At 35.0% G+C, this 26,238-nt stretch overlaps 1 protein-coding gene across 4 annotated transcripts in view; it reads left to right on the top strand.

Annotated features, from left to right (window-relative positions):
• LOC145934366 (kin of IRRE-like protein 1) overlaps positions 1 to 26,238 on the top strand; it is a 506,904-nt gene that overhangs the window by 414,216 nt on the left and 66,450 nt on the right. For all 4 annotated transcript variants that reach the window (XM_083034727.1, XM_083034729.1, XM_083034728.1 and 1 more), the window contains 3 exons: positions 13,949 to 14,039; positions 15,083 to 15,195; positions 18,851 to 19,017. In XM_083034727.1, the coding sequence (XP_082890853.1) occupies positions 13,949 to 14,039; positions 15,083 to 15,195; positions 18,851 to 19,017 (371 nt within the window). The remainder of the gene's footprint in view (positions 1 to 13,948; positions 14,040 to 15,082; positions 15,196 to 18,850; positions 19,018 to 26,238) is intronic.

Here is a 26,238-nt window from a genome sequence, read left to right as displayed (position 1 = left end):
ATAGAACAAACCAGTCTTATAGATGAGATGGCTTTTTACTTTTGCCAGTCACTGTATATAAGAATGAACTATTTTAATGTGTCAAAACTCTAAATACCTTTTTCTTTTACAAAAAGATGTGTATATATGTATACAGATTTGCTTTTCTCGTAATGACGCACGTCATAATGCGCACGTTTGAGCTGCATTATCGAATTTCACGAAAGTTACGTTTCCGATGTAGCTATGGCATCTCCGCCCGCGGCGGCCCGTTATTTCCGCCGCTCGTTATCTTTTGCACGCGTTTATTCGAGAGAGTCGAGCGGATCCGCGTCGGAAAATTCTGCCTTGCCAGAGAATTCGCGCAAAACCCCGGACGGGTCTAATCTTCATAAAGCGAATGCAACCGCAATCGCAGCGACGCGAAATTCAAAAATAGGAACCGCGTCTGTCCCCCCTTCTTTCTTCTCTCTCTCTCTTTCTCCCTCTCGCGCGCAATTTCCCTCGTCTTCTGTAAAAAACGGCGCCGTGTGCCGCGTAATTAAGCGGCGCGCAATGTCGACGTTGATGTAATAAAAATGAGAATTTAATATCGCGCTCATCATTCTCGAGTTTGCCGCCGCGTTTACCATCTAAACGGATCGATCGATGGCGGCAAAATACGCTACGTACTGTACGTAAATAAGAATAAGTCGCGCGACAGTCTTTCTCTCTCTCTCTTTGACAGTCGGAAAGACATGGCGCACGATCTTTTTAATTTAATACGCAAATTAGTCGCGTAAGCGGGTTTTCTCAGAGTCAATTTTCGCCGCTCTCTTCTTCAGGGATTTTTTTTTTCTCCGAAATAAACGATGATCGAAAAGGAAATGGAGAGAACCCGCGCGATTATACACTCCTCTCCCTCAAGTACTCCCTTACACGCGACTTACAAGTAAGCCTAACCCTCTCTCAGGGATATATCCGCGTTATCTATAATTTATGACAATGCCGGCGAGAAAATTTTACGACTCGCTTCGCGCGCGGAGAGAATTTATTGCCAATTACTTGACTTCGTGCCCGGAAAGAATCGAGGGGTCTCTCTACGAGGAGGATGTATAGGAGGACTCCTTCTCGCCGTGCGCGGAGAAAATTTCGGTCCCCTCTGTCCCCCTCTGTCCCCCCTCCCGTCTCGTAGATTCCGATATCGCGGGCTGATCACCGCCGATAGTGGCCCCTTGAATTCATTGAAGGAGGGTGGCAACTCCATATTCTGATCGCACCTCAAGATCGCTCGTCAAAGATGAGGAAACGATTATCAGAAGGGGGGAAAGAGAGGGGTACGAGAAAGACGAATGACGTCGAGGACCGTCGCGCAGTTGTATTAAAAAAAAAATAATAAATAAAGTAGAGGGTGGAAGAAATATAATTTTGTCGACTCCTCGCCGCGCGCGGAGAAAATTTCCGCCCCCTCTGTCCCCCTCTGTCCCCCCTCCCCGTCTCGTAGATTCCGATATCGCGGGCTGATCACCGCCGATAGTGGCCCCTTGAATTCATTGAAGGAGGGTGGCAACTCCATATTCTGATCGCACCTCAAGATCGCTCGTCAAAGATGAGGAAACGATTATCAGAAGGGGGGAAAAAGAGGGGTACGAGAAAGACGAATGACGTCGAGGACCGTCGCGCAGTTGTATTAAAAAAAAAATAATAAATAAAGTAGAGGGTGGAAGAAATATAATTTTGTCGACTCCTTCTCGCCGCGCGCGGAGAAAATTTCCGCCCCCTCTGTCCCCCTCTGTCCCCCCTCCCGTCTCGTAGATTCCGATATCGCGGGCTGATCACCGCCGATAGTGGCCCCTTGAATTCATTGAAGGAGGGTGGCAACTCCATATTCTGATCGCACCTCAAGATCGCTCGTCAAAGATGAGGAAACGATTATCAGAAGGGGGGAAAAAGAGGGGTACGAGAAAGACGAATGACGTCGAGGACCGTCGCGCAGTTGTATTAAAAAAAAAATAATAAATAAAGTAGAGGGTGGAAGAAATATAATTTTGTCGACTCCTTCTCGCCGCGCGCGGAGAAAATTTCCGCCCCTTCTGTCCCCCTCTGTCCCCCCTCCCCGTCTCGTAGATTTCGATATCGCGGGCTGATCACCGCCGATAGTGGCCCCTTGAATTCATTGAAGGAGGGTGGCAACTCCATATTCTGGTCGCACCTCAAGATCGCTCGTCAAAGATGAGGAAACGATTATCAGAAGGGGGGGAAGAGAGGGGTACGAGAGAGACGAATGACGTCGAGGACCCTCGCGCAGTTGTATATTAAAAAAAAATTATAATAAATAAAGTAGAGGGTGGAAGAAATATAATTTTGTCATCTCGATGAGAGAGTGAAAGAGAGACAGCGGCACTCTTTGGGATATTTTTCGTCGATGACAGAGAGAGGGGGGCATCCCTGGACGTTAATCCCCCGGCTCGACAAGCGCGTGACGAAAATCGAGATATTGGATTCGATTTTCGGTAGGGGGGGGGTTTCACATCGGTGTTTTTATAAAGCGCGACACACTACAATTAAATGCAAATTCTACGCTTACCGAATATGCAATTTTCCACGCGTCTAACAAGAATATTAATATATATCGGGGGACTCTCACGCGCATCGATGGAAAAATTATTTTCAAATATTTAAAATATTATTCTGCGATATATAATTTTTCCTCTCTTTTTTTTATATTTATTATAAGAGGTTTGCGCATTTTTTAATCGTCGACAATTGTTTGAACGATAGTGACGCAATATTCCCAGAAACGACGCGGTTTATATTTTATATCGCGCAATAATAATTGCACATAATCGCTCGAGCATTCGAGATTTATATATATATATATATATATATATAAAACTGCAAATTGCGTATAATGATTGAGGTCGTCAATTTTCAGCCATCTCTCTCTCTCTCTCTCTCTCTCTCTCTCTCTCTCTCTCTCTCTCTCTCTCTCTCTCTCTCTCTCTCATGGCAATAGACACCATAGTGAGCTAGTTTATTCCGGTCTGTGTTTGCGCGGAACAAACGGATATTTCTCTCGTTTCCTCCGCATTTTTTCGAATATATAACTGCGAAGCACTCTCCCTATTTCCCCGGAGCGTACGCATAAGCTTGCTGTGTGTGCTCTCGTTTATCGGGAGAGTATTCGGATAAAACGAATATACGAATTTATTCTTCGCCAAATCTCTCTCCCTCTCTCTTCCTCAGTTTCGATATCGCCCCGATATAGTATATCGAACGTCACCGGATGTTCTGTAGCCGGTGTAATGGAAATTGCGCGCGCGCGCTTGCGTAAATTGCATAATTAAATATTTAATCAAATAGATTCACCGGCCGTAGATAATTGCGATCTAATTTATATCGATGATTAAATATTTGCCCTTCTATTAAATTGCATGACGATGATTATTCGCGTTTCGAATCCGGTTACATTCGGGATCATTCGAACTTATTGGTCCGAGTAAAGAGAGAAAATAACGATATATAGCGTTTATACGCGCTCACACGATGATGGGGTACGAGAGAAAATAAAAGAGAAGGGTAGCTGTATTTCGTGCGTATCCGCTTATAATATATCCGAAAAGTCGAATTTCAGCGAAGCACGTATAGAGATACAGATATGTGTATACAGTATTTGACTGTAAAAATTTCATTCGCATTCACCGCGGTATTGAAAATCAAACGCCGCCGGGAAAAGGGGTTGAGGAACGAAGGGGGGAGAAACGATAAGAGCACGCGGGACCGACAAGAGAAAGCATCGAAGGAATTTTTTGCGCTTGCGTAGAAAATATTCGCCGGACACATCTAGAGAGAGAGAAGCGGAGAGTTTTTATTATCGCCGGAATCGATATTGGCCGGCGAAATGATTCGAATATGATAGCGCACGATGATGCGCAGCATCTCGGGAAACGAGGGGGAGGAGGGGGGCGAGGGAGGAAGAGGGTGAGATCGGAAAACATAATACAGTTCCGGGATAATCGAGCACGTAAAACTCGCAAGGCTCGTATATAAATCGCGAGTTTTTCAATCGAGAATAAGATAAATGAAAATTCGTGATAATATGCGTTTATTTCGAATCAAAGATGTATACAAGATGTGGAAAAACGTGACGTTTAAATTCGATATTATCCGAGAAAAGATTGACCGATCAGAGAGAGGCGGTTTAATTAAGAAAAAGAAACCTCGACCGAATATAAATAAATATAACGCGTAAATGTCATCGTAAAAATTCCTTCATAAAAATTCCTTCCCCCTTCTATCTTGGATTCGTAATCTAGAGTTATTTAAGAGATTAACCCTTCTGTTAATGAACAGATACCCGGGCTGTCAAAGCAACTTTAAACGTTAAAAATCTGCCAAAATTTTCTCCGGCCGAAATAAAATACAAAAGGCCTTTTTTATTCAAAAACTTCCTAAAATATATTAGAAATATATAATATATACATATATAATATTTGTACAATATATAATATAATATATTACATATTATATATTATATTATATTATATATTGTACAATATATAATATAATATAATATATAATATATTACATATAATATATATATAATATGTAATATATAATATATAATATTTGTATAATATATAATATAATATATAATATTTGCATAATATATAATATAATATATAATACATTACATATAATATATAATATATAATATATAATATATTATATAATTAATAAAATATATAGAAAAGAATGTTCGATACCCAGCAGCTGCTGTAAAAAAATTGCCGCAGTTGATACCTATATATTGATGAAAAGGTGAAAAATTATATGCATTGACGGAAGGGTTAATTGTCCATGAATCCCACGAGACGGGAAATGCACAACGATATCTATCTTTCGATATAATGCGCAATAGTCGATAAAAACGTCGGATGTGTACGAAAACGAGAAAAATATTGATATCGCAGGATACCGTAATAACCGTAGCTCTGTATCGGTTTTGCGAGCCGAAGACGCAAAAATCTTCCTAGCATATCGCGCTTTATATTTCCGTCGCTCTTTACTGATCTGTCAATACGAACATTTCTCGATTTGCCGGTTCACTCTCGTGAGATATTTCTTTCCTGACGCGCTTTATTCGTAAACTTTTATATCAATCATAATGATAACGAATACGTAATGACATTTCAATCGTAATATAATTACACAGCTCAAAAAAAAAATTATAAGAACGAAATTAATCATTTCCGTAATTTTTTTTTTACGATTTTGATTTCTAAATTGCTCCATCTCACATCAAATTTGAAAATTTGCAGTTAATTTTGCAGAAAAGGATATTTGAAGTATTCTTTTGTTATATTACAGCTTAGCTATGACGTGTTAAAGAAGTTTTGCAATCACAATTAAATATATCATTTGGATATTTTTTTGAATTCCCAAAAGGAATCTTAATTATATGATTACTAGGAGAGATATTTATGATATTAAATATATGAGATTTATTACAAAAAAGATATCATTGAGAATCTAATATACAATACAAATAGTTTTCAATTATATTTATTTATACTATATATTGAGACTTTTTTTAGATTAAATACAAATGTGAAATTTTTGTCTACATTTAAAAAATTTTTGCATGTGTGTAAAAATTTGCAAATATCCAAATATTTTTAAAATTTTTTTGTTATATTAATTATATTCCATCATTTTTAATTTGTCAATTTTGACATCAGATTTATATTCAGTGATTTTTAAAATCCTTAAGTTTGACTAAAAAGTAATTAAAAATTAATGTATTTGATAGATCTTTCCTCATATATTTCATGAATATCTCATTAAATATAGTCGGTGCAATAAATTCTTTTTAAAAGCTGAAAGTCCTAACAACATACTTAGTTTTGATTGCAATAAAACTTCTCCAACACGTTATACCGTACTTGTAAAATATATTAAAATAACTTTCTCGCAAACTTCTCATAACTGTGACGTGAAGCAATTTCAAATCATATTCAGCATCAAAAAAACTAGGCAAACTAACTTATTTTCTTTTTGAGATTTAATTTAATTACTTATATCGGACCAAGAAAAGAATTGTACCCTGTGCACAACTAATCACAGTTTCAATGAAAAATTAATTTTCAAATTCAGATATGAAAAGGGCCGCAGACGCAGAATATCAGATAGGTGGAACAAAATTATTTTTGAATTCTTCTATACTTACTTTGCACAAAATAATTTATATTTTTTAATTTATTTATACATCAAAGTCTGTTCGATTTATTATTTAAAAAATTATTTTAAATTAATTTTCCTCGAAATTGACGTATTATCATCCACGTTTAACTCCTGTAGCCTGTTGAAATTTTAATTTATCTTTTTTGTGTTTTAAAGAAAAGTAATTTTTTGTTAAACTGTGTCAGCACCGAACGTAGACTTGCAAAAAACAGAAAGAGAGAGAGATCTTTTTCTTTTGAAACATATACATACATACACATATATAGACACTAGCGGATCCTGACGTTGATAATGGGGGGGGGAGTGCAAAATTATTTTATTTAATATTTTTGGTTTCATGATTAGCTTCTATTCCAGGATCAATGACGTCGATAGCTCTTTAATGTTTGTTTTTCTTTATTTATATTTTTTAAACAAATTCAGCAAAACTGTTTCTTTTAATTTGCAAGAGGGGGGTTAACCCCCCAGGATCCGCCAGTGTATATATATATATATATATATATATATATATATATATTATATAGATATAAAGAATTTTTCGCCTAATTATTTTCATGCAACGAAATTATCTGATGATTTCGTCCTATGTCTGACTTAATCTATACTTAACTCCTTGAATGCGTAATGAGTATAATTTACAATGTATCTTATACATACATATTATATATATTATATAGATATAAAGAATTTTGCCTAATTATTTTCGTGCAACGAAATTATCTCATCATTTCGTCGTATGTCTGACTTAATCTAAACTTAACTCCTTGAATGCGTAATGAGTATAATTTACAGTGTATCTTATACTTTTATATATATTCATATATATATATATATATATATATAAAATATATATATAAAAAATATATATATAAAAGTATAAGATACACTGTAAATTATACTCATTACGCATTTAAGGAGTTAAGTTTAGATTAAGTCAGACATATAATGAAATAATGAGATAATTTCATGCACGAAAATAATTAGGCGCGAAATTCTTTGTATATATATAATATATACAATATGTGTATGTATAAGATACACTGGGAATTATACTCATTACGCATTCAAGGAGTTAAGTTTAGATTAAGTCAGACATAGGACGAAATGATAAGATAATTTCGTTGCATGAAAATAATTAGGCGAAATTCTTTATCTTTATAATATACACACACACACACACACACATATATATATATATATATATATATATATAAAAGTATAAGACACACTAGAAATTATACTTATTACACATTCAAGGAGTTAAGTTTAGATTAAATCAGACATAGGACGAAATGATGAGATAATTTCGTTGCATGAAAATAATTAGGCAAAATTCTTTATATCTATATAATATATATAATATGTATGTATAAGATACATTGTAAATTATACTCATTACGCATTCAAGGAGTTAAGTTTAGATTAAATCAGACATAGGACGAAATGATAAGATAATTTCGTTGCATGAAAATAATTAGGCGCGAAATTCTTTGTATATATTTAATATATACAATATGTATGTATAAGATACACTGGAAATTATACTCATTACGCATTCAAGGAGTTAAGTTTAGATTAAGTCAGACATACGACGAAATGATGAGATAATTTCGTTGCATGAAAATAATTAGGCGCGAAATTCTTTGTATATATTTAATATATACAATATGTATGTATAAGATACACTGGAAATTATACTCATTACGCATTCAAGGAGTTAAGTTTAGATTAAGTCAGACATACGACGAAATGATGAGATAATTTCGTCGATAGCTCTTTAATGTTTGTTTTTCTTTATTTATATTTTTTAAACAAATTCAGCAAAACTTTTAATTTGCAAGAGGGGGGTTTAACCCCTCCCCCCCCCCCCGGATCCGCCAGTGTGTATATATATATATATATAACAAAATTATTTTTGTTGAATTCTTCTATATTTATTTTGCACAAAATAATTTATATTTTTTAATTTATTTATACATCAGAGTCTGTTTGATTTATATTTTAAATTAATTTTCCTCGAAATTGACGTATTATCATCCACGTTTAGCTCCTGTAGCCCGTTGAAATTTAAATTTATCTTTTTTGTGTTCTAAAAAAAAAGTAATTTTTTGTTAAACTTTGTCAGCACCGAACGTGGACTTGCAAAAAATCGAAAGAGAGAGAGATCTTTTTCTTTTGAAACATATATATATATATAGGTATATATACCACAGTCGGAGTTCCCTAGAGATCGCCGCACGGGAGGAAGAGTATCGCGATCGGTTTTAATCAAACACAAGAAGTCTCCTGAATCGTGACGAGAGGAGGAGGGAGGGGGAAGTATTCCGCCGGAGTCCCTCGAGTCGGAGTAGTCGAGGTATTTGCTTTGAGCTGAGTTCGAACCGACGGTAAACTTGTTAGATGTGAGACTCCGGGCGCTCTTGCGGGTCTTAATCCCGGAAGATATCGTCCGGTATCCGCGGATTAAAATCCACACTTTAGTGCCCTCCGTTTCTCCCTCTCCCCCCTCTCCTCCTCCTCCTCCTCGAAAGGGAGGTGGGGGATGTGATGCGTCGTTCTGTACCAGGGAAAGTCCCCGAATATAGTCCGAGCACTTAAAGTCAACGCCAGAGACGCGCCACCGAGATCTTACCACCTTTCGCCCCCTGCCGCCCCCCTCTCGCCCCCCTCTCGCCCCCCTCTCGCCCCCTCTCGTCCCCCTTATTCCGCTCAACCGCGCCACCGACCTCTCGCTCGAGTCCCTAAGTACTCATGCAAACGAGCGGTTGAGCTTACGAATTAAGTGGAACCGCCGCATCGTTATAGCGGCGCCGTCTGCTCCCTGAAAAATGCTCACCGTCGAATTAAGCGTACAGCACTCCGGCAAAAGGGCCCCGGGTTCGTGTTCCTTTCTTTCTCTCTTTTTTTTTCCTCTTTCTCTTCCTCTTCTTCTTTTTCCCGAGGAGAGTTTTCTCAAAGCGGCGAGAGATTGCCCGATTTGTATAATTAGCGACGACGAGGCTCATACGGAGAGAGAGATATTCAGTTCGCTCGGTGCGAGAGACGTTGAGAGACAGACTCTTGTAATAAAATTCTCGTTTACCGTGCAAGATATTTTCCGAGCTGTTATACGTATACAGATTTAAGGAGCGATCGGAGGGAAAGGAGGTTGCGGTTTTTGGGAATCAGGGAAAATATCGTGGATTAAGGCGGACGAGATTTCAGTGAAACACTCGCTTTTTGCACCTCCATCTGACGTTTCGCCGATTAGACTTCACTGAAAAACATCAGAGATCACTGACTGATTTTTCTCAGAGATTTCGCTACTTTCTATACTTATTAATTGATATTATCTCTTATCAGTGATAATAACAAAGATTTTGTTTAAGAGAGTATCGAATTTATACTGACATTTCGGGGATCGAATTTGTCGCTTGATTAATTTTTATCGTGAAAGCACAATCGATATATGTCAATGCATGCGCTTTTATATTATATTTATATCTCAACATGATTAAAACCATGAAAGTTAATTAAAAGAGACGTACAGAATATCAGAATATGCGCAAATATGAGAATCTCTCGCGTTTATAAATCCGATCCGGAGATAAAAATCCGCTTTATCTCTCGAATTTATTTATCGTATCCGTGAAAAGAGTGGTAAAGTCTCTCAAGCGAAATCTAATATAAACATAATGGAATTAATTTCGAGAGATAAAGCGGCAATACAACGTTGCGCGAGGAAAAGAAGCAGAGGGTGAGAACTGGGAGGGGGCGAGAACGATGAGAATCGGAAGCAACGAGACGGTTAAAACGCAATCAGGATTGGCGGGCATCGTGAATAACAATGATATGGAACTAATCTAAGCGCGAGAGAGGCTGGCGGTTTCCGCCGTCGCGTCGTGCGCTATGTGTTTTCCAGAGCTGGATCAGGTTGCAATTTTAAGTGCCGCGCCGATGTTGCATCGGACCTGATTAAATTGCGTTTCCGACGTCGCACGCCACCGTGAATAACAATGAAACGATGGCATTCGGGATGGCACATTTCTCCCCCTCCCCTTCCGCCCCCTCTGACCCCCCCCCCCACCTTCCACCGCAATCCCGCGAGGGTTCGAGGAATCGCTACCGTCCATTTTCCCGGCGATTTTCGTTTGATTACGCCGCGCGTATGTGGGTCGACAAAAAAAAAAGTTATTTTCCAGAAACAATTTCACATATTCCGCGCAACATCATATATACAGGGTGTCCAATTTTAACGGCTCACTCCCAAAAACTTTTTTATTTTTGATCGCGCAACAACATGTCTCAGACAAAAGTTGTTTGATTTGAAGGGGGACAGAAGATAGCGCTACTGATTTTTTTTCTAAAGAACGTTTTTTAGATTATTTGAAAGTCATTATTTTTTTTTTTTTAATGGAACCACCATATTTTCTTATATAAGTCGATTCCTCGTAATTTTCTGCATAAAAAGTTATTAGGGTAAAATGAATAGTTTACGAGATATTTTGCATACTTAAATTTAACATAATTTTACATAAATTATGAAATATTTCGTAAAATATTCATTTTCCGCGATAATCTTACCTCTATACTTTTATGCGCAAAATAATGAGAGAAATCAATTGGTGTAAAGAAAACACATAATTGTTTTCAAGAAATAGTATGTAAATTGCAACTAAATACTTTTTCTTACAAACATAAAAACAAAAATAAAAAAGTTTTTGGGGGTAACCGATTAAAATTAGACACCCTGTATATATATAACGATAAGGAAATATAAATATTGATAACCGCGCGCGTAACGCGTTCCTATTTAATGTAAACTACATTTCGGATTTATTATGTTATATTAAATTAAATTGAGATTGACTTTTTGCGAATGGGAATATTTATGCGATTCGCAATAAAATAAAATAACCTTCGTTTATTGTTCCTTTTTTCCCCTCGTTTCTGACAGAATTTTTGTAATTCTAATGGAATTTTTTAAATATTTTTTGGGACATGTGTCGCGATGCCAGTGGTATTGGAAGAATTGATGGAAAACACATATGCTCGTAAACAAAACAGTTTTCATAAGCAAAGTAAAACTCATTTTTCACAATTTGGAAAATTCGAACTTTTCACGGCCGTCAATTTTATCGATTTTTGCTTCCAGATAAATTTTCCATGACTCGCGTTAAAACTACAAAAGATAGACGATATATGTACCTGCGACAATCTTTTTTATTACATGATACAGCTAGTAAAATAGTTGGAATTTATATTAGTGAAAAAAGAAAGGGCTTTATACTTTTCGATGATTCGATAATTTCGACAATTTTCAATATTTTTCTTTCTCACATTTTCATTTTTTAAATCAACACAGTTGTGTTATATTAAACTTATACAATTTACCTGCAAATTCATTTGAAAAATTTTTTTAATTAAAAAATCGAGAAAATATCTTTAAAAAATTGTCTATCTTATAATATGTATTATTTTTCTTTTATACACTTCTCGATGATTCGATAATTTCGACAGTTTGCAATATTTTTCTCTCTCACATTTTCATTTTTTAAATCAACACAGTTGTGTTATATTAAACTTATACAATTTACCTGCAAATTCATTTGAAAAATTTTTTTAATTAAAAAATCGAGAAAATATCTTTAAAAAATTGTCTATCTTATAATATGTATTATTTTTCTTTTATACACTTCTCGATGATTCGATAATTTCGACAATTTGCAATATTTTTCTCTCTCACATTTTCATTTTTTAAATCAACACAGTTGTGTTATATTAAACTTATACAATTTACCTGCAAATACATTTGAAAAATTTTTTTAATTAAAAAAATCGGGAAAATATTTTTAAAAAATTGCCTATCTTATGTACAGAGAAAATACTGCGTATTATATACCGGCGGAATAATTAATTGAAAAATATTTTTTTTATGACGCGCGAATCTACGGATTGCTTTCAGACGATTTTTTAACCCACGGTCGGAAAATGTGGATCAAAACTCGCGTAACATTATCTATGAAAACTCGTTTCAGAGAGAGAGAAAGAGAGTTGAATACACATCCTCAATAAGTATGAAACGAAGCGAGATTGCGCAGAGACCGACACTATTTCCCGTAAGAGGAATTATTTCCGTCCGTATTCGCGCAAGCCATGGTTACCATCGTTACACGCTTCTCTTTCCATCATGTCGTCGATCTGTATTCCACAACTTCGGCCAGGTAGCACAAATATTGGCGCGATAATCAACACGAAGCTAATCGCGGTAAAATACCGATACATCCGCGCATCAAATTAAGTTATTCTCCTCTTTAACATATTATTTTTAAGCCAAATGTGATATATACAGGGTATTTCATTTTAAATGATTCAGTCGATTATCTTAAAAATAAAACATTTTTGTGATGTAAAGAAAATATATAGTTGTTTTTAAGAAAAAATATGTAGCTGCCACTTGTAATTTATATTAATTAATTTCTCCCATTATTTTGTGCATCAAAGTATTGAGGTAAGATTATCGGAAAATGAATATTTTACGAGATATTTCATAGTTCATATAATATTATGTCAAACTGAAGTATAAAATATCTCGTAACTTATTCATTTTTTTACCATCCTACCTTTATATTACATATATATATATATATATATATATATATATATATATATTAATTGTAAATATATTATTATAAATACATTATTATATATATTACATTTATTTAATTGTGCTATTATATATCACAATTAATATAATAATACATTTATGAATATATTATATATAATCTATAATAATATATTTATAAATGTATTATTTATAGTAATTGTAATATATATAATAAATGTACATATTATTGTTTAAAAAGAGATTTAAAAAGAATCGATGTAAAGAAAATGTTTCGGCGTATTGTAATGGCCAGATCTTTTTTTATGATATTATATATTATTATTATATATTTTTTCTCATATCGATTCTCAACAATTTCTCGAGCCGAAACTGCGACTAAAATGCGCCGTTATTAGTTTCTCCCTCTCTTTATAGGAACTCAGCCAAATATTGTTTAAACTTCACAACGATAACAAAGAGCGGAGGAAGAGTTTTACGTAAACAGCGCGCTTACTTTCGCGCACACTTTATTTCGGTATCGGAAGAGAGTTCGGAGCACACAATCTCTCTTTCTCAGCGGGTCCGCGGCGTGTAATCTCGTTTTTAATTTTTCAATCACTTTGATCGCGCGATCGTTCCCGAACCATGTGTATATTCCGGCGTATTTAATACCCTTATTCCCTTTCCCGCTTCTCTCTATCGGCGTATACGGTCTCTGGCAAGCTATAACTTCCGGTTATCGAGCTGCGCGGCCTCGAAAGACCCCCCAAGTCTCTCTCTCTCTCTCTCCTAGTATTTGTTTGGCATACCGCACGGAAAACTCGGGGCTATCGACTAATTTAAAAGTTCTCGAAGAGAGAACTCGTCTACCGCTTAGCGGAGCCTCGGCAAAGCCGGTTGCACGAGTGAGTATATATACATATATATATACGAGGCTCCTCTCCCGTCATTTTCCCCCTCTCGGTTTTTTTTCGACTCTAAATGATAGGTACGAGAAATACATGTAGAGAGAGAACTTTTTGCGAAAAGTAATCAATTGTGTGTGAGAGAGAAACGAGCCAGATTAAAACTATATCAGCCTCCTCCTACATACATAGACACGCACACAGAGAGATAAAACGCGCATAAAACTTTAAGTTCGACGTCTTGTGTTTGTTGCAGGTAAGCCGCAGCCTATGGTCAGATGGCTCATAAATGGCCGAGTGAAGGACGAGCAGTACGAAAAGAACGTCGGCGACGTGATCGAGAATAAGTAAGACTCAAGTTTATTCGACATAAAGATACCCGCATATTTTTTTATTTTTGTAAATCTTTCATCTTCGAAATTTTTGGAAATTGACATATTTGATGTATTTTGAGACATAGAAACCGAATTCGTTGAAAAAAATTGTCACTCTCCATTCCATTTTTTTTATATATTTCTGATTGAACGTAGTAATTTTATACATATAATATTTTGACACTGAATACGTTGTCTCATTGGTATATAAAAAAATAATAACTATTTAAAAATAATTTATCTTATGAAAGTGAACATATATTCATCTAGATTATTTTATTGTGTGTCAAAAATAATTTTAACTTAACTCAAACCTATTTTCAGTTTATAAATTAAAATTTGGTGTAGGTGTAGATTAATAAAAACTTTTTGGGAAAGGGATGCTTTCACACGTTAATTTTCACTTCTACAAAATAATATTTAAAATAAACACAATCACATTCCATTTTTTTATATATATTTCTGATTAAACATAGTAATTTTATACATATAATATTTTGACACTGAATACGTTGTCTCATTGGTATATAAAAAAATAATAACTATTTAAAAATAATTTATCTTATGAAAGTGAACATATATTCATCTAGATTATTTTATTGTGTGTTAGAAATAATTTTAACTTAACTCAAACCTATTTTCAGTTTTTAAATTAAAATTTGATGTAGGTGTAGATTAATAAAAACTTTTTGCTTTTACACGTTAATTTACACTTTTACAAAATAATATTTAAAATAAACACATAATCACATTAACAAAAAAGGGATACTATCTTTATATCATTCTATTTTATTAATATAAAAAATAAAAGCTTTACCAAAATAAAATAAGAGCGATAATTTTTCTTAATGGATTCGTTTTCTACGGCTCAAAGTACATAAAATATGTAAGTTTCAAAACATTTTGTAAAGTCACCTCTATATCGAAGATTAACTTTCTTTTTTGCGCGACAAATCGTCTCTTTTTCTCTAGCGTGCAATTTTTTTTACTCAATCTATTTTAATTTCTTTCGACAGATTAGCGCTACAGCCCATTACTCGGGCCGATCTTGGTTCAAACTTCTCCTGCGAAGCTCGCAACACGGATTTGGTGGAGGCGAAGGAGACCTCGATTTTGTTGGATCTCAATCGTAAGTAAATTCGATCAAATTAAATTCTTCCTTGGTCGATTTTCGATAAAAAAAAAAAACAGATTTCTCCAGAAGATGAAAAAGCGACATTTACACGCGAATAAATATTCTTGTACAAATTTTCTCTCTCTTTTGCACAAAAACCGAATGCTTATATTAAAAGCGCAGTAGACTAATGAAAGCACACAAAGGGGGAAATATAAATTCTTATCACGTGGCCAACAAATCAGAGAGGCCTCGCCCCTGGAGCCTATCTTGTCTCGCATTAACGATAAAATCTACGAGACACCAAAAGTGGGCTAACATCGGGCACTTTGCTCCCTCGCCGCTAGGTGAGTCGCCTTTAAGGGAAGATAAGGCGAGATAGGACAGAAATATATTAAATTCACCCTCTTCGCGAGAGGGGGAAGAAAAGGAGCGTCCGATTCTCCTTTTCCCTCTTCTGGAAGAAGCACGAAGAGGCATGGAAAGGCCGACTGTTCTCTAGGCTTCGCGAAATTAGGATTCTTTGTTAATTTCATTCAGCGCGGGGTGAAGAGAGAAAGAGAGAGCGATAATAAGGATAAGGTCCTAATTTTCGTACTACACGCCGAAAAAAATTTTATCTCGTCAGGTTATCCAACAGATCGCGACTGATCCGAGACAGGGCTAGGGATTTTCGTGTTCACCCTCGATTTTATTTATTCGATCGCCGACCCTTAATTCGATTACGCGTTATCCATCACCGACTCGTTCTCGTAAGGATTCCCATCAGTCTCGTCTGTTTTCTCTTTTCTCTTTTTTTTTTTTTTACGCGTGTATTATGGAAGCGGGAATTCGCTTTTGCAGGAAAAACATCCGTGATCGATACGCGTCCAATAATCAGGTCGTCCAAAAATCAGAGATTTTCGTCCAGGCCGCTAACGAAATTGAAGGCCAGTTATCGACGAGCGAAAAGAGAGAAAGAGAGAAAGAGAGCCCCGTCATGGCGACGAATAGAAAAAATGCAGATTGAAGCGATCAGAGAGAAAACCGTGATGAGGGGGAAGAGTAGCGTATCGAGATCTAGCCTGACCTAACGATTGAACGCTCTTTGATTTTTCGTTACTTCGGCAAAGTGCCCATACGCGCGTATTTATTTCCCCCGTCGCGTCGTCGTTTTATTGTATTAAGTCGCGAGATAAAAACCGAAAGCCGAGGTTTTTTCGTGCAAACGAGGACGTCCTTCTGTACTTTCATCAGCTCCGTATCGACGTCAGCGCATCAGCGCTCATCAGCGTTACCTTATTAACTTTGAAGGCTGATCAAAGTTTCGTAAACGTTATCGGGACAGGCTTCGTTGCTAGGACAATAGCGTACGTGTTTATGTGTGTTCCATATTTTACCTTACAGCCTTCTAATTAATTTTTTATTTAAATTTTATTTAAATTTATTTTTACTTTTATTTTTACTTTATTTTTTTTTATAAATTCTATTGTAATTTTTAAATAAAATTCAAATAAAAATATAATTTGAATAAAAAATGAATTAAAAGCTTGTTATTTTGACTTTAACTTTCATAAATGTATAGTTGCATAAAAATATGTATTTACACATGTCTAGGACAAGGCAACATTTTTTTTACGAAGTTGAATAATGGATTCTGATGGAAAAATGCTCAAAAAATGTTGTCAGATATTTATTAAAAATAGTACATGAAAGAAAAAGAAAGCGAGAGAGAAAAAACTGTTTTATTAGAACAAATTATTTAATTACGCAAATGGAAACGTTAAATATTTGCCCTTGGTCCTTGTCGGCAATTTGCCAGTAACACAAAGACAATAAACGTATAAAGATAATAAATAATAAATAGCGGACTACTATTATCGGAGCGAAGTGCATCGCAAACAACCGTATGGAAGCCTCTATTCACGGTTTTTCATATTTCACGGACGAACAAATCGTATCTAGTCGACACGGGCGAATTGGAAACCTGGATTTATTGGCCGTCAGAGCGATCGTCACTTCGCGAGTAAAATTTAGGACATTGTAGTTTTTTATCGCGCGTATACGCATACATAGACACGTATACGTGTAGGTGAAGCTTGATAAAGCGCGAAAGTATCAATAATAGATTGGAAAAACAATAATAATTGTGAAAAGGAGCAATATGCGTTTCGCGGCTGCGGAGGAGGGACCATATAAAATTTATACTACTACTAAATAGTCACTTGCGCAAAAAAATATTTGGCGATAAAATTCACCCGGGATGCGACGCACGTTCGCCCGGGCGTGACTTCGAATGTATTTGTTTAACTTACGCAATTACTTTTTTACGCGTTTTTACGCGCGCGCGAAGCGTGTATGTACGACGTGTATCGATATATACGAGGAAAAACGAAATGCCGAAGCGTCGCGTCCCCCCGAAGTGAAGGACGCGGCTGCAATCTATCATTTTATAACGTGAGATCCATTTTTTGTGAGCCGATTTGACATTTGGCCCCGTGGTTTTTGCTCATTTTTTTTGGTCCCCGTCATTTTTAATTTTTCGAGACAAATTTCGAGCTGAAATATTGAGTACTTTTATAATTACATTAATAGAAATTTTTTACAAGATATGCCAAGTCAACTTTATTAACGTTTTAAATTTATTTGAGCGGAAATTCTCTTTTTGGAAATGTTTATATAAAGTTTTGAAAAGAAAAGCAGTTGAATTTTTTATTATAAAAGATGATGATTCTTGGCAGATATTGATTGTGAGTTCAAGAAAATTAAAATCAGAAAATCTTATATATAAAACTGTTGAATTAATTGAAATTATTTTAAGTACTGTTAGTTTTAATTATTTAAAAAATTTTAATATCGAATGCTATTATATTTATATTAATAGAAATTTTTGACAAGATATGCCAAGTCAACTTTATTAACGTCTTAAAATTTGAGTGGAAATTCTTTTTGGAAATGTTTATATAAAATTTTGAAAAGAAAAGTAATTGAATTTTTTATTATAAAAGATGATGATCCTTGGCAGAGATTTGAGTTCAAGAAAATTAAAAATAGAAAATCTTATATATAAAACTGTTAAATTGATTGAAATTATTTTAAGTACTGTTAGTTTTAATTATTTAAAAAATTTAAATATCGAATGCTATTATATTTATATTAATAGAAATTTTTGACAAGATATGTCAAGTTTATTAACGTCTTAAATTCATTTTGAAATTCTTTTTGGAAATGTGTAGAATTTTGAAAAGAAAAGTAGTTAATTTTTTATATTATAAAACAAAATATTTTTAGCAGGAGAGAGAGAGAGAAGTAGAGAGAGCGTTCAAGAAAAATAAAATCAGAAACATTATATATGCAAAAATGATAAATTAATTGATTATTAAATACTGCTAGTTTAAATTAATTAAAAAGTATGAGTTAAATAAAATTTAAATAAAAATATAATTTAAATTATTTATAATTTAAATAAAAAATTATTTGTATGTATATATAATTATTTATAATTTAATTATATGTTATGATAAAATTATATTATAATGTAATATATTATTAGAGAAATATATTTTTAAGAAATGTTTAGCTTTATATTAAACAATTAGATTTACACTAATAAATTGAAGCCTGACGTAAGGCTCTACAGATAATATATAACTAGACAGTATCCTCGAGAATTATTCTCCTTTTTTTCTAGTGAAACCTCTAGCTGTGATCATAAGAAGGCCAGGCAGGAAAGGAATCGGCAACGAGTCCCTCCTGGCGGGGAAGCGATACGATATGGAGTGCGAGACTACTGGTTCAAGGCCACCCGCGGTGATAACCTGGTACAAGGGCCGGAGAAGACAGCTAAAGCACACGACGGTAAGAAAGAGAAAAATAAGAAAAAGTAACACACACACACACACAGTACAGGAGATCTCTCCTCAAGTATAAGCTAGAAGTAGCCGCTCCTTATCCCTCTCTCGTGGCTTACTTTAGTAGCGTGTCCCGTATCTTTTATCTCGCGGCCTCCTGTGCACAAAAGCCACCTCCTCTCCTTCGCCCCCTTTTCTTCCGCTGCGACCTGTCGCTTTCATTTTTGTTCCGGCACTTTCGTAAAACACCGAGGATACACAACCGAGGACTCGCTTTGGGGCTTAATCCCAGAGAGAGGCGCCAACTTTATCTCTCGCGTCTACGTACCTCGATTAATCAGGACCTATTTGCTAATAACACCGCGTTTGTTTTAACGCGGATTCGATTTGTACGTAATTCCCGTGGCACGTAATTAACGGTCGAGCTGCGCTTATTATCCTCGAGTCGGGTCGTCGTTGTGTCGTTAATTAATCGCCGATCAGGAGTTTAAAAAAGAAAAGAGAAGAGACCGAGGGAGCAAGGATAACGCGATGTCAGACTCAATTTCATTGAGCTGTTTCGAACTTTCATTTATAAAGCTTAGGGAGACACTTTGTGTCTTTTAGCTCTATTTTCTCTGTGAATTTATAAATTTGTACAAACGTGAGTTTTTCCCGCGCTAAAAGAAGATATCTATCGATCGGAAATTGTACGAGTTTTGTTTCAATTTGTCGAATTTATATTAATTTTCCCCTTAATGTTTAATAGATAAATTTTGACAAAAGTTTGCAAAATTGTTCTTTGTCATTTGTAATAATAGCTCAGTGATGGTTCTATATATAAGGTGAATCATCTAACTTGACTCTAGCCTTGAATAAAATTTGCACAATTATTTTTTCTGTACCAATTGATTTCTCTCATTATTTTGCATAAAAGTATCGAAATAAAATCATCGAAAAATATTTTGCGAAATATTTCCTAATTTATGTAAAACTATGTCAAATTACATAAAATATCTGATAAACTATATACTTTTTAGCCATCCTACTCTTATACTTTTTATGTCTAATATTGCGTAGAATCGATTTATAAAAAAAAATTGAATGGTTTTATTTAAAAAATTCAAGATGACCTTCATACATCAATTAAAAAAACAAGATAGCAAAAAAAAAGTGATTATTGCACTATATATTCCTTTTGACCTTTTTATCATGCACTTTATTTTACGATTTATTCAAGATTGTCAAGTTAAGTGATTCACCCTATATAGATATCTACGAAAGGGCTATTAGCGAAAGAAGTGTATATCATTTATAAGAATCGAGAATAAGAATTCTTCCAGCTTTCAATAATTGAGATGACACTCTCGTTCACGGCGTTCTTCCCTCGAAAAAAAGAAAAAAATTGCCACTTATTCGCGCCAATTAAAACCCTTGCATTCCAATCGGGCTGAATAACGAGCTCGATTGACGCTTGAAAAATAAAATCCGATACCGACTTCGTCTTCTCAGAGAAACGGGCGATATACAAGATGTATCCCAATACGAGGGTAGTTCGATAAGTCAGTGACTTTTACAAGATATGGCACTCAAATCGCAATCTAATTTTATTTCTGATATTTACCATCTTATTAAATATACACACCAAGTTTCAAGTAGATCTGTCAAATAGAAATTTTTTGACAGCGTTCTAAAGCGGATAAGTTTGTGTTTTTTGCTAAAATGGAAAAAAGTGAATTTCGTGTGCTAATAAAACATTACTTTTTGCGTGGAAAAATCATTAAGGAAACTGAAGAAAAGCTAAAAAAGTATTATGGGGACTCTGCTCCGTCGCATGGAATGGTTCACAAGTGGTTCACTGAATTTCGTTGTGGTCGTACAAGCACGAATGATGCTGAGCGCCCGGGACGTCCGAATGAGGTCACAACTGAAGAAACAGTCAATGAAATCCATGATATTGTATTGGACGACCGTCGAGTGAAGATACGCGAGATAGCCAAGATGGTAAACATCTCAAACGAACGTGTTTTTAATATCTTGCATGAACATTTGGGCATGAAGAAGCTGTCGGCCAGATGGGCGCTTGCTCACAATCGACCAAAAACCACAACGAAATTCAGTGAACCACTTGTGAACCATTCCATGCGACGGAGCAGAGTCCCCATAATACTTTTTTAGCTTTTCTTCAGTTTCCTTAATGGTTTTTCCACGCAAAAAGTAATGTTTTATTAGTACACGAAATTCACTTTTTTCCATTTTAGCAAAAAAACACAAACTTATCCGCTTTAGAACGCTGTCAAAAAATTTCTATTCGACAGATCTACTTGAAACTTGGTGTGTATACTTAAATAAGATGGTAAATATCAGAAATAAAATTAGATTGCGATTTGAGTGCCATATCTTGTAAAAGTCACTGACTTATCGAACTGCCCTCGTATAATAGCCGAGAGTCAAGTCAATTTTCCAATGACACTTTCGTGAGTTACGTGTCGGTTTCGAGTTTGTTCAGAATGAGACGTTGAAGGAGGGGGGGCTATAAGAAGGTCGAAACGCCCCAGGGAACCGATAACTACACCCCTCGGTAGCGAATCTTTCCCCTGGGAGAGATTCTCGCGAGAGAAGCACAGTCATAAGACGGATCAGGACAAAGAGGAACGATATAAAGAGCGAAAGAAAGAGAGAGAGAGCGAGAGAAAAAGAGAGAAAGGGGGCACCAGGTACAAATCGGTATACTCTCTCCGAACCGGATTGGATTCGCCTGGGCTCGAGTCACATCCGATTGTGATGGCGGGTAGAAAGCAAATCGAAAGGGAGGTTGGTGAAAGCAGCGGGTAGCGGAGATGGAAACTTTCGAGACGTGTCGATTGAATTAAGCAGCCACACCTGTCGACTCCAGATATTTTCATCGCCGGCATGCTAATTGCCAATTAAGCTGTACCGATTCATGGTATATCCGGCCGCAATTCCGGGGTTCGCCAACACATCCACTTTACATTTACGTCTCTCTCTCTCTCTCTCTCTCTCTCTCTCTCTCTCTCTCTCTCTCGCTCTCTCGCTCTTCTATGGGGGATGATAGGGTCGCGCGCCGAGACTATCGAAGGATTTCGTCCGTTTAACTAGGCCGCGCTTTAGTAGATACTATCCTGAGGGGGCAAGTAGATTTTGAACAGAAATAAAAGATGACGGACGGAGGGCGATCCTTTTCTACAAATATTATTGTACAAATATTATTGCAACCTATTGTTCTATTATGTACGACAAATATTATTGTAGCCTAGTCGTGGTGCTAGGAATTAATGAGGATAACTTTAAGGACTGGTTTTTTAATAATGGTTTAAACTACAGTTTAACAAAGGTAATAATCCATAAACTTAATTTTACTTATTATTCTTTTTTCCCAATTGTTGAGGACAGAATTAAGCCTTAATTAAACTTAAGTTAGTTCAGTTGTTACGTAAACGCGATGCGAACGAAACGTCATTAAATCAAAATTAAACTTAATTAAAATTCAGAAACAATGTTTTCTGGAAGAGGATAAATTAAAAGTCGAGAAATTAAGAAAAGGACATATTAGTGCATAAACTAAAAATATAAAAATTATAAAAATTAATATAATAATTTTATTAAATTTTATAAAATTTATATTTTTTCATAAAAAAGTTTATTTGTTTATTAAAATATTATTTCTGTTTCTTAAACCAGTAAAAAGATATAATTAAAGTTTTGTTTTGAAAATTTCTTCTATTATTATAATTGCATACGAATATAAAGATATAAATAATATAAATAAAATAGAGAAATAAAAATATAAAAATTCTTATTTCTCTATTTTAATTATGAATTTTAAAAATAATTAATTAAACATTAATTCTTGCAATAAATTCTTTTCTATCCCAAATTTCAAAATGATTTAATATTGATCTTACAACACGATTCTTTCTTTTCTTAATTTGTCTTATATATCTTAAAATATCTTTATCCTTTCATTGCTCACTTCAATAAATTTTTCATTAAGCATTATGACAAATATTTAATGCTTTTATATATAATAAATATTCAATTTTTAGGAATGAGAATGAAACATACTATTGTAATTTTTGTATATTTTTTAAACGATGGTCAATCATCTTCTACGGTTTAAGAAATCTTAACTTTAAACTACCTTTTACATTAATCTATGTATTGAAAAACAATATGAAATGTGTTTGAACAGAGTTTAAACTTTAATCAAAGTTTAAACTATTATATTATCTAAAAACGCCCTAGATATTTCACGTATTAACATTATTAAGTTTTTATTTGAAAAGAAAGGTACTTATTTAGGTAAATATCTCTACCTTAAGATATGTGTGTCAAAAAACGCAAGCAAATCACAAATGTATCGCTCACCTGTCACATTAAATATTGTCAAAAATATCCCTGAGGATCGAACATTAGTTGCTAATTTTCGCCAGTACGAATAATATAATTTACTTCTGTTCTCTGATAAATTTATGCACTCCTCTCGTCACAGATTAAGAAATCCTGTAGAATGCGAAAGGTCATCCTATTTCAAGGAACAACCTATCATAAATATTAAAAAGTTGAAACCGTATTTACATCATTTCACAATCTTTCGGCCTCGACACAGTTTTTAGTATTTAAATATGTGATTATTATTATTATTATTTATTTATTATTATTATATTACATATTATAGATTATATATTATTATTATTATTTTCAAAGAGATGCTAGATGTTTGCAATATTCTTCATTCCCGCAGGGAATGTTACGATAATTGAGGGAAGGGAAAAAGGGGGGTGGAGGGAGTGTCGTGGAAAATTCGCTGTATAATAACGAGTACATGTAATACTCGGGAAAATATTATGATATTAAATGCCCTTTCCGTTCCAAGAACGGACGAAAATCCGCCGCTGGGAATATTCGACAACATTATCCGATAATGTACGTATCGTCAAGAACGCATTACTGCTGGCTTTCTGGAGAGTATCTGCTAAACTACATCTGAACGAGAGCGCGGGGGCCGCGGGGGGGCCGCGGGGGGTGAAAGGGGGAGGCGGCAAACTCGCTCCGCGGGGAATCGCCATTTATTAATCACGACATAATGAATGAAACGTCAAATCGACGGGAAAGATATGTCACGTGTAATTATGAAAATTAAATTGCTCCCGTAAACCGCTGTCTTGCGGGCCCCGCAAGGGGGGGGGGTTGAGGGGGTCGTACATTGATTAATAAGTTATTCATTATATAATACCGATGTATAATTTTGTGTGAAATGAAATTCTCTTTGGCGTATATAATATTAGATTACATCTTGCTTTGAATCGTCCGGTTTTAAATTTTAAGGTCCGCGAAATCTGTATTACGCGATGTCGGGGTGTTCTATATCGACATTTCCTTTAAAATATGGAACGTCGTAGAATATATGTAGGGCTCATTCCATTTATCTCGCGGCTTATATCTCATCTCGCGTTTCTATCAATAGGAATATCTAACATTTGCGATCCTGGTATTTTTACAATAAAATATCATGGAACCGTATAGTGTCCCCTAAAAATACGGGACAAATTTGACTCGAAATTCGGTGTAAATTAAGGAGATATTGTAAGTAAAGGTCGTTTAAAGTATCGATCGAGCGTTGAATCGAGAACAACGTTATATATTCACACTTATTTCTTCATCTATATCTATTTCACACATTTAATTACACCCAAAAATTATTTTAAACCAGACAAAGTATTTCTTGTTGATTTTTGGGTGCCGAAAACGATGCCGTAAATCAAATTTCACCAGCACGTCAAATTTCCAAAATAATTGAGGTTTAATGTGTAAAAAATGGCTTTTCTGTGATATTTGAAATTTTTTTTGTAAAAAAAGGTTAACATTATCTGGAAATTCTGATCAGATATCATGAATGTTTTGTTCATCTTCTATAAAATGCATTTAACAATATATCCAAAAAATAAAATATCGAAATAAAAAAAATGCCTTTTATAGGGGATGAACAATACATTCATGACTTTTAATCAGAATTTCAAAATAACGTTGATTTTTTATACAAAAAAATTTAAAACATCGCAAAAAAGGCATTTTTTGCATATTATAAACCTCGATTATTTTGAAAACCTAATGTGTCGATGAAAATTGGCTTAAAAATCTATAAAAACGTTTTGTTTGGTTCCAAATAAATAAGAAAAAAAAAATTTTTTTTTATAAACTAGTGTCATTTTACACAATTATAACTGGGATATTTAGCCCCCCTCCCGTTCCGTTTCCGCGAATATCTTACGCCTAAACATAGTAATCGCACGATCTTCCTTCACGATGCAATTTCCGGGAGCGCGGGAAAGTTCATCATCGCCTCGGACTCAAATGGAGATGCCTCGGTCACGTCGGACGTTGCGAAACTTTACATGTCGGGATGCTCGAATCACGATAGTTGGGGGGAGGGGGAGGGGGGGCCCCGTGGGGCCCCGCATTATCGATAATCCGGAATCGACGTTGCAACTTCCGAGCGTTCGGTCTCCGAGAGAACGAGATACAGAAAGAGAGAGAGAGAGAGCGCACTCAGGAGTCGACGTTCTCTCCGGGCGTTGTGACACGTGGCCCTAATTAATTTCACGTAGTTCATTAACAACCTCCGGCCGCAATGCTCAACGACGTTTCGGCGTCTCCGGTCCCTATCGTAGGCGCGCGTATTCCCAAAGCGGGCGAAAACTCCTAGTTACTATAATAGTTGCCGTCTACTTAGGTATATATGGAAGCTAACTCTCTCTCTCTCTCTCTCTCTTGCTCTCTATCTCATTCTTGCCATGCAAAAATATATTTTATATTCTACTTTTTGTGGCAAAATATAATGGATAACAATTTGAATTTATCACCCCCAAAAACTTCTTTATTTTTACAAAATGTTTCAAACAAAAGACGTTTGATTTGAAGGAGGACAGAAAACGGCGCTACTGACCTTTTTTGAAGGAAATTTTTCAAGATCATTTGAAGGTCGTTTAAATTTTTCAAGTGGAACCACCATATTTTTTTATATAAGTCGATTCCTTGCAATTTTCGGCATAAAAAAAGTATCATGGATAAGATGACCAAAAAATGAAAATAGTTAATGAGATATTTGATACTTTTTGACATAAACCATGAAATACTTAAATTTGAAATAAATATTTAAATTTGACATTAACTATGAATATATTATAAAATATTCATTTTCCGATGATCTTACCTCATCAATACTTTT

This window comes from Prenolepis imparis, unplaced genomic scaffold (genome assembly GCF_030444845.1).
Source record: "Prenolepis imparis isolate NDT839.2.m4 unplaced genomic scaffold, iyPreImpa1.0 SCAF_3, whole genome shotgun sequence".
Lineage (NCBI taxonomy): Eukaryota > Metazoa > Arthropoda > Insecta > Hymenoptera > Formicidae > Prenolepis > Prenolepis imparis.
This window is presented reverse-complemented; position numbering and strand designations above follow the sequence as displayed.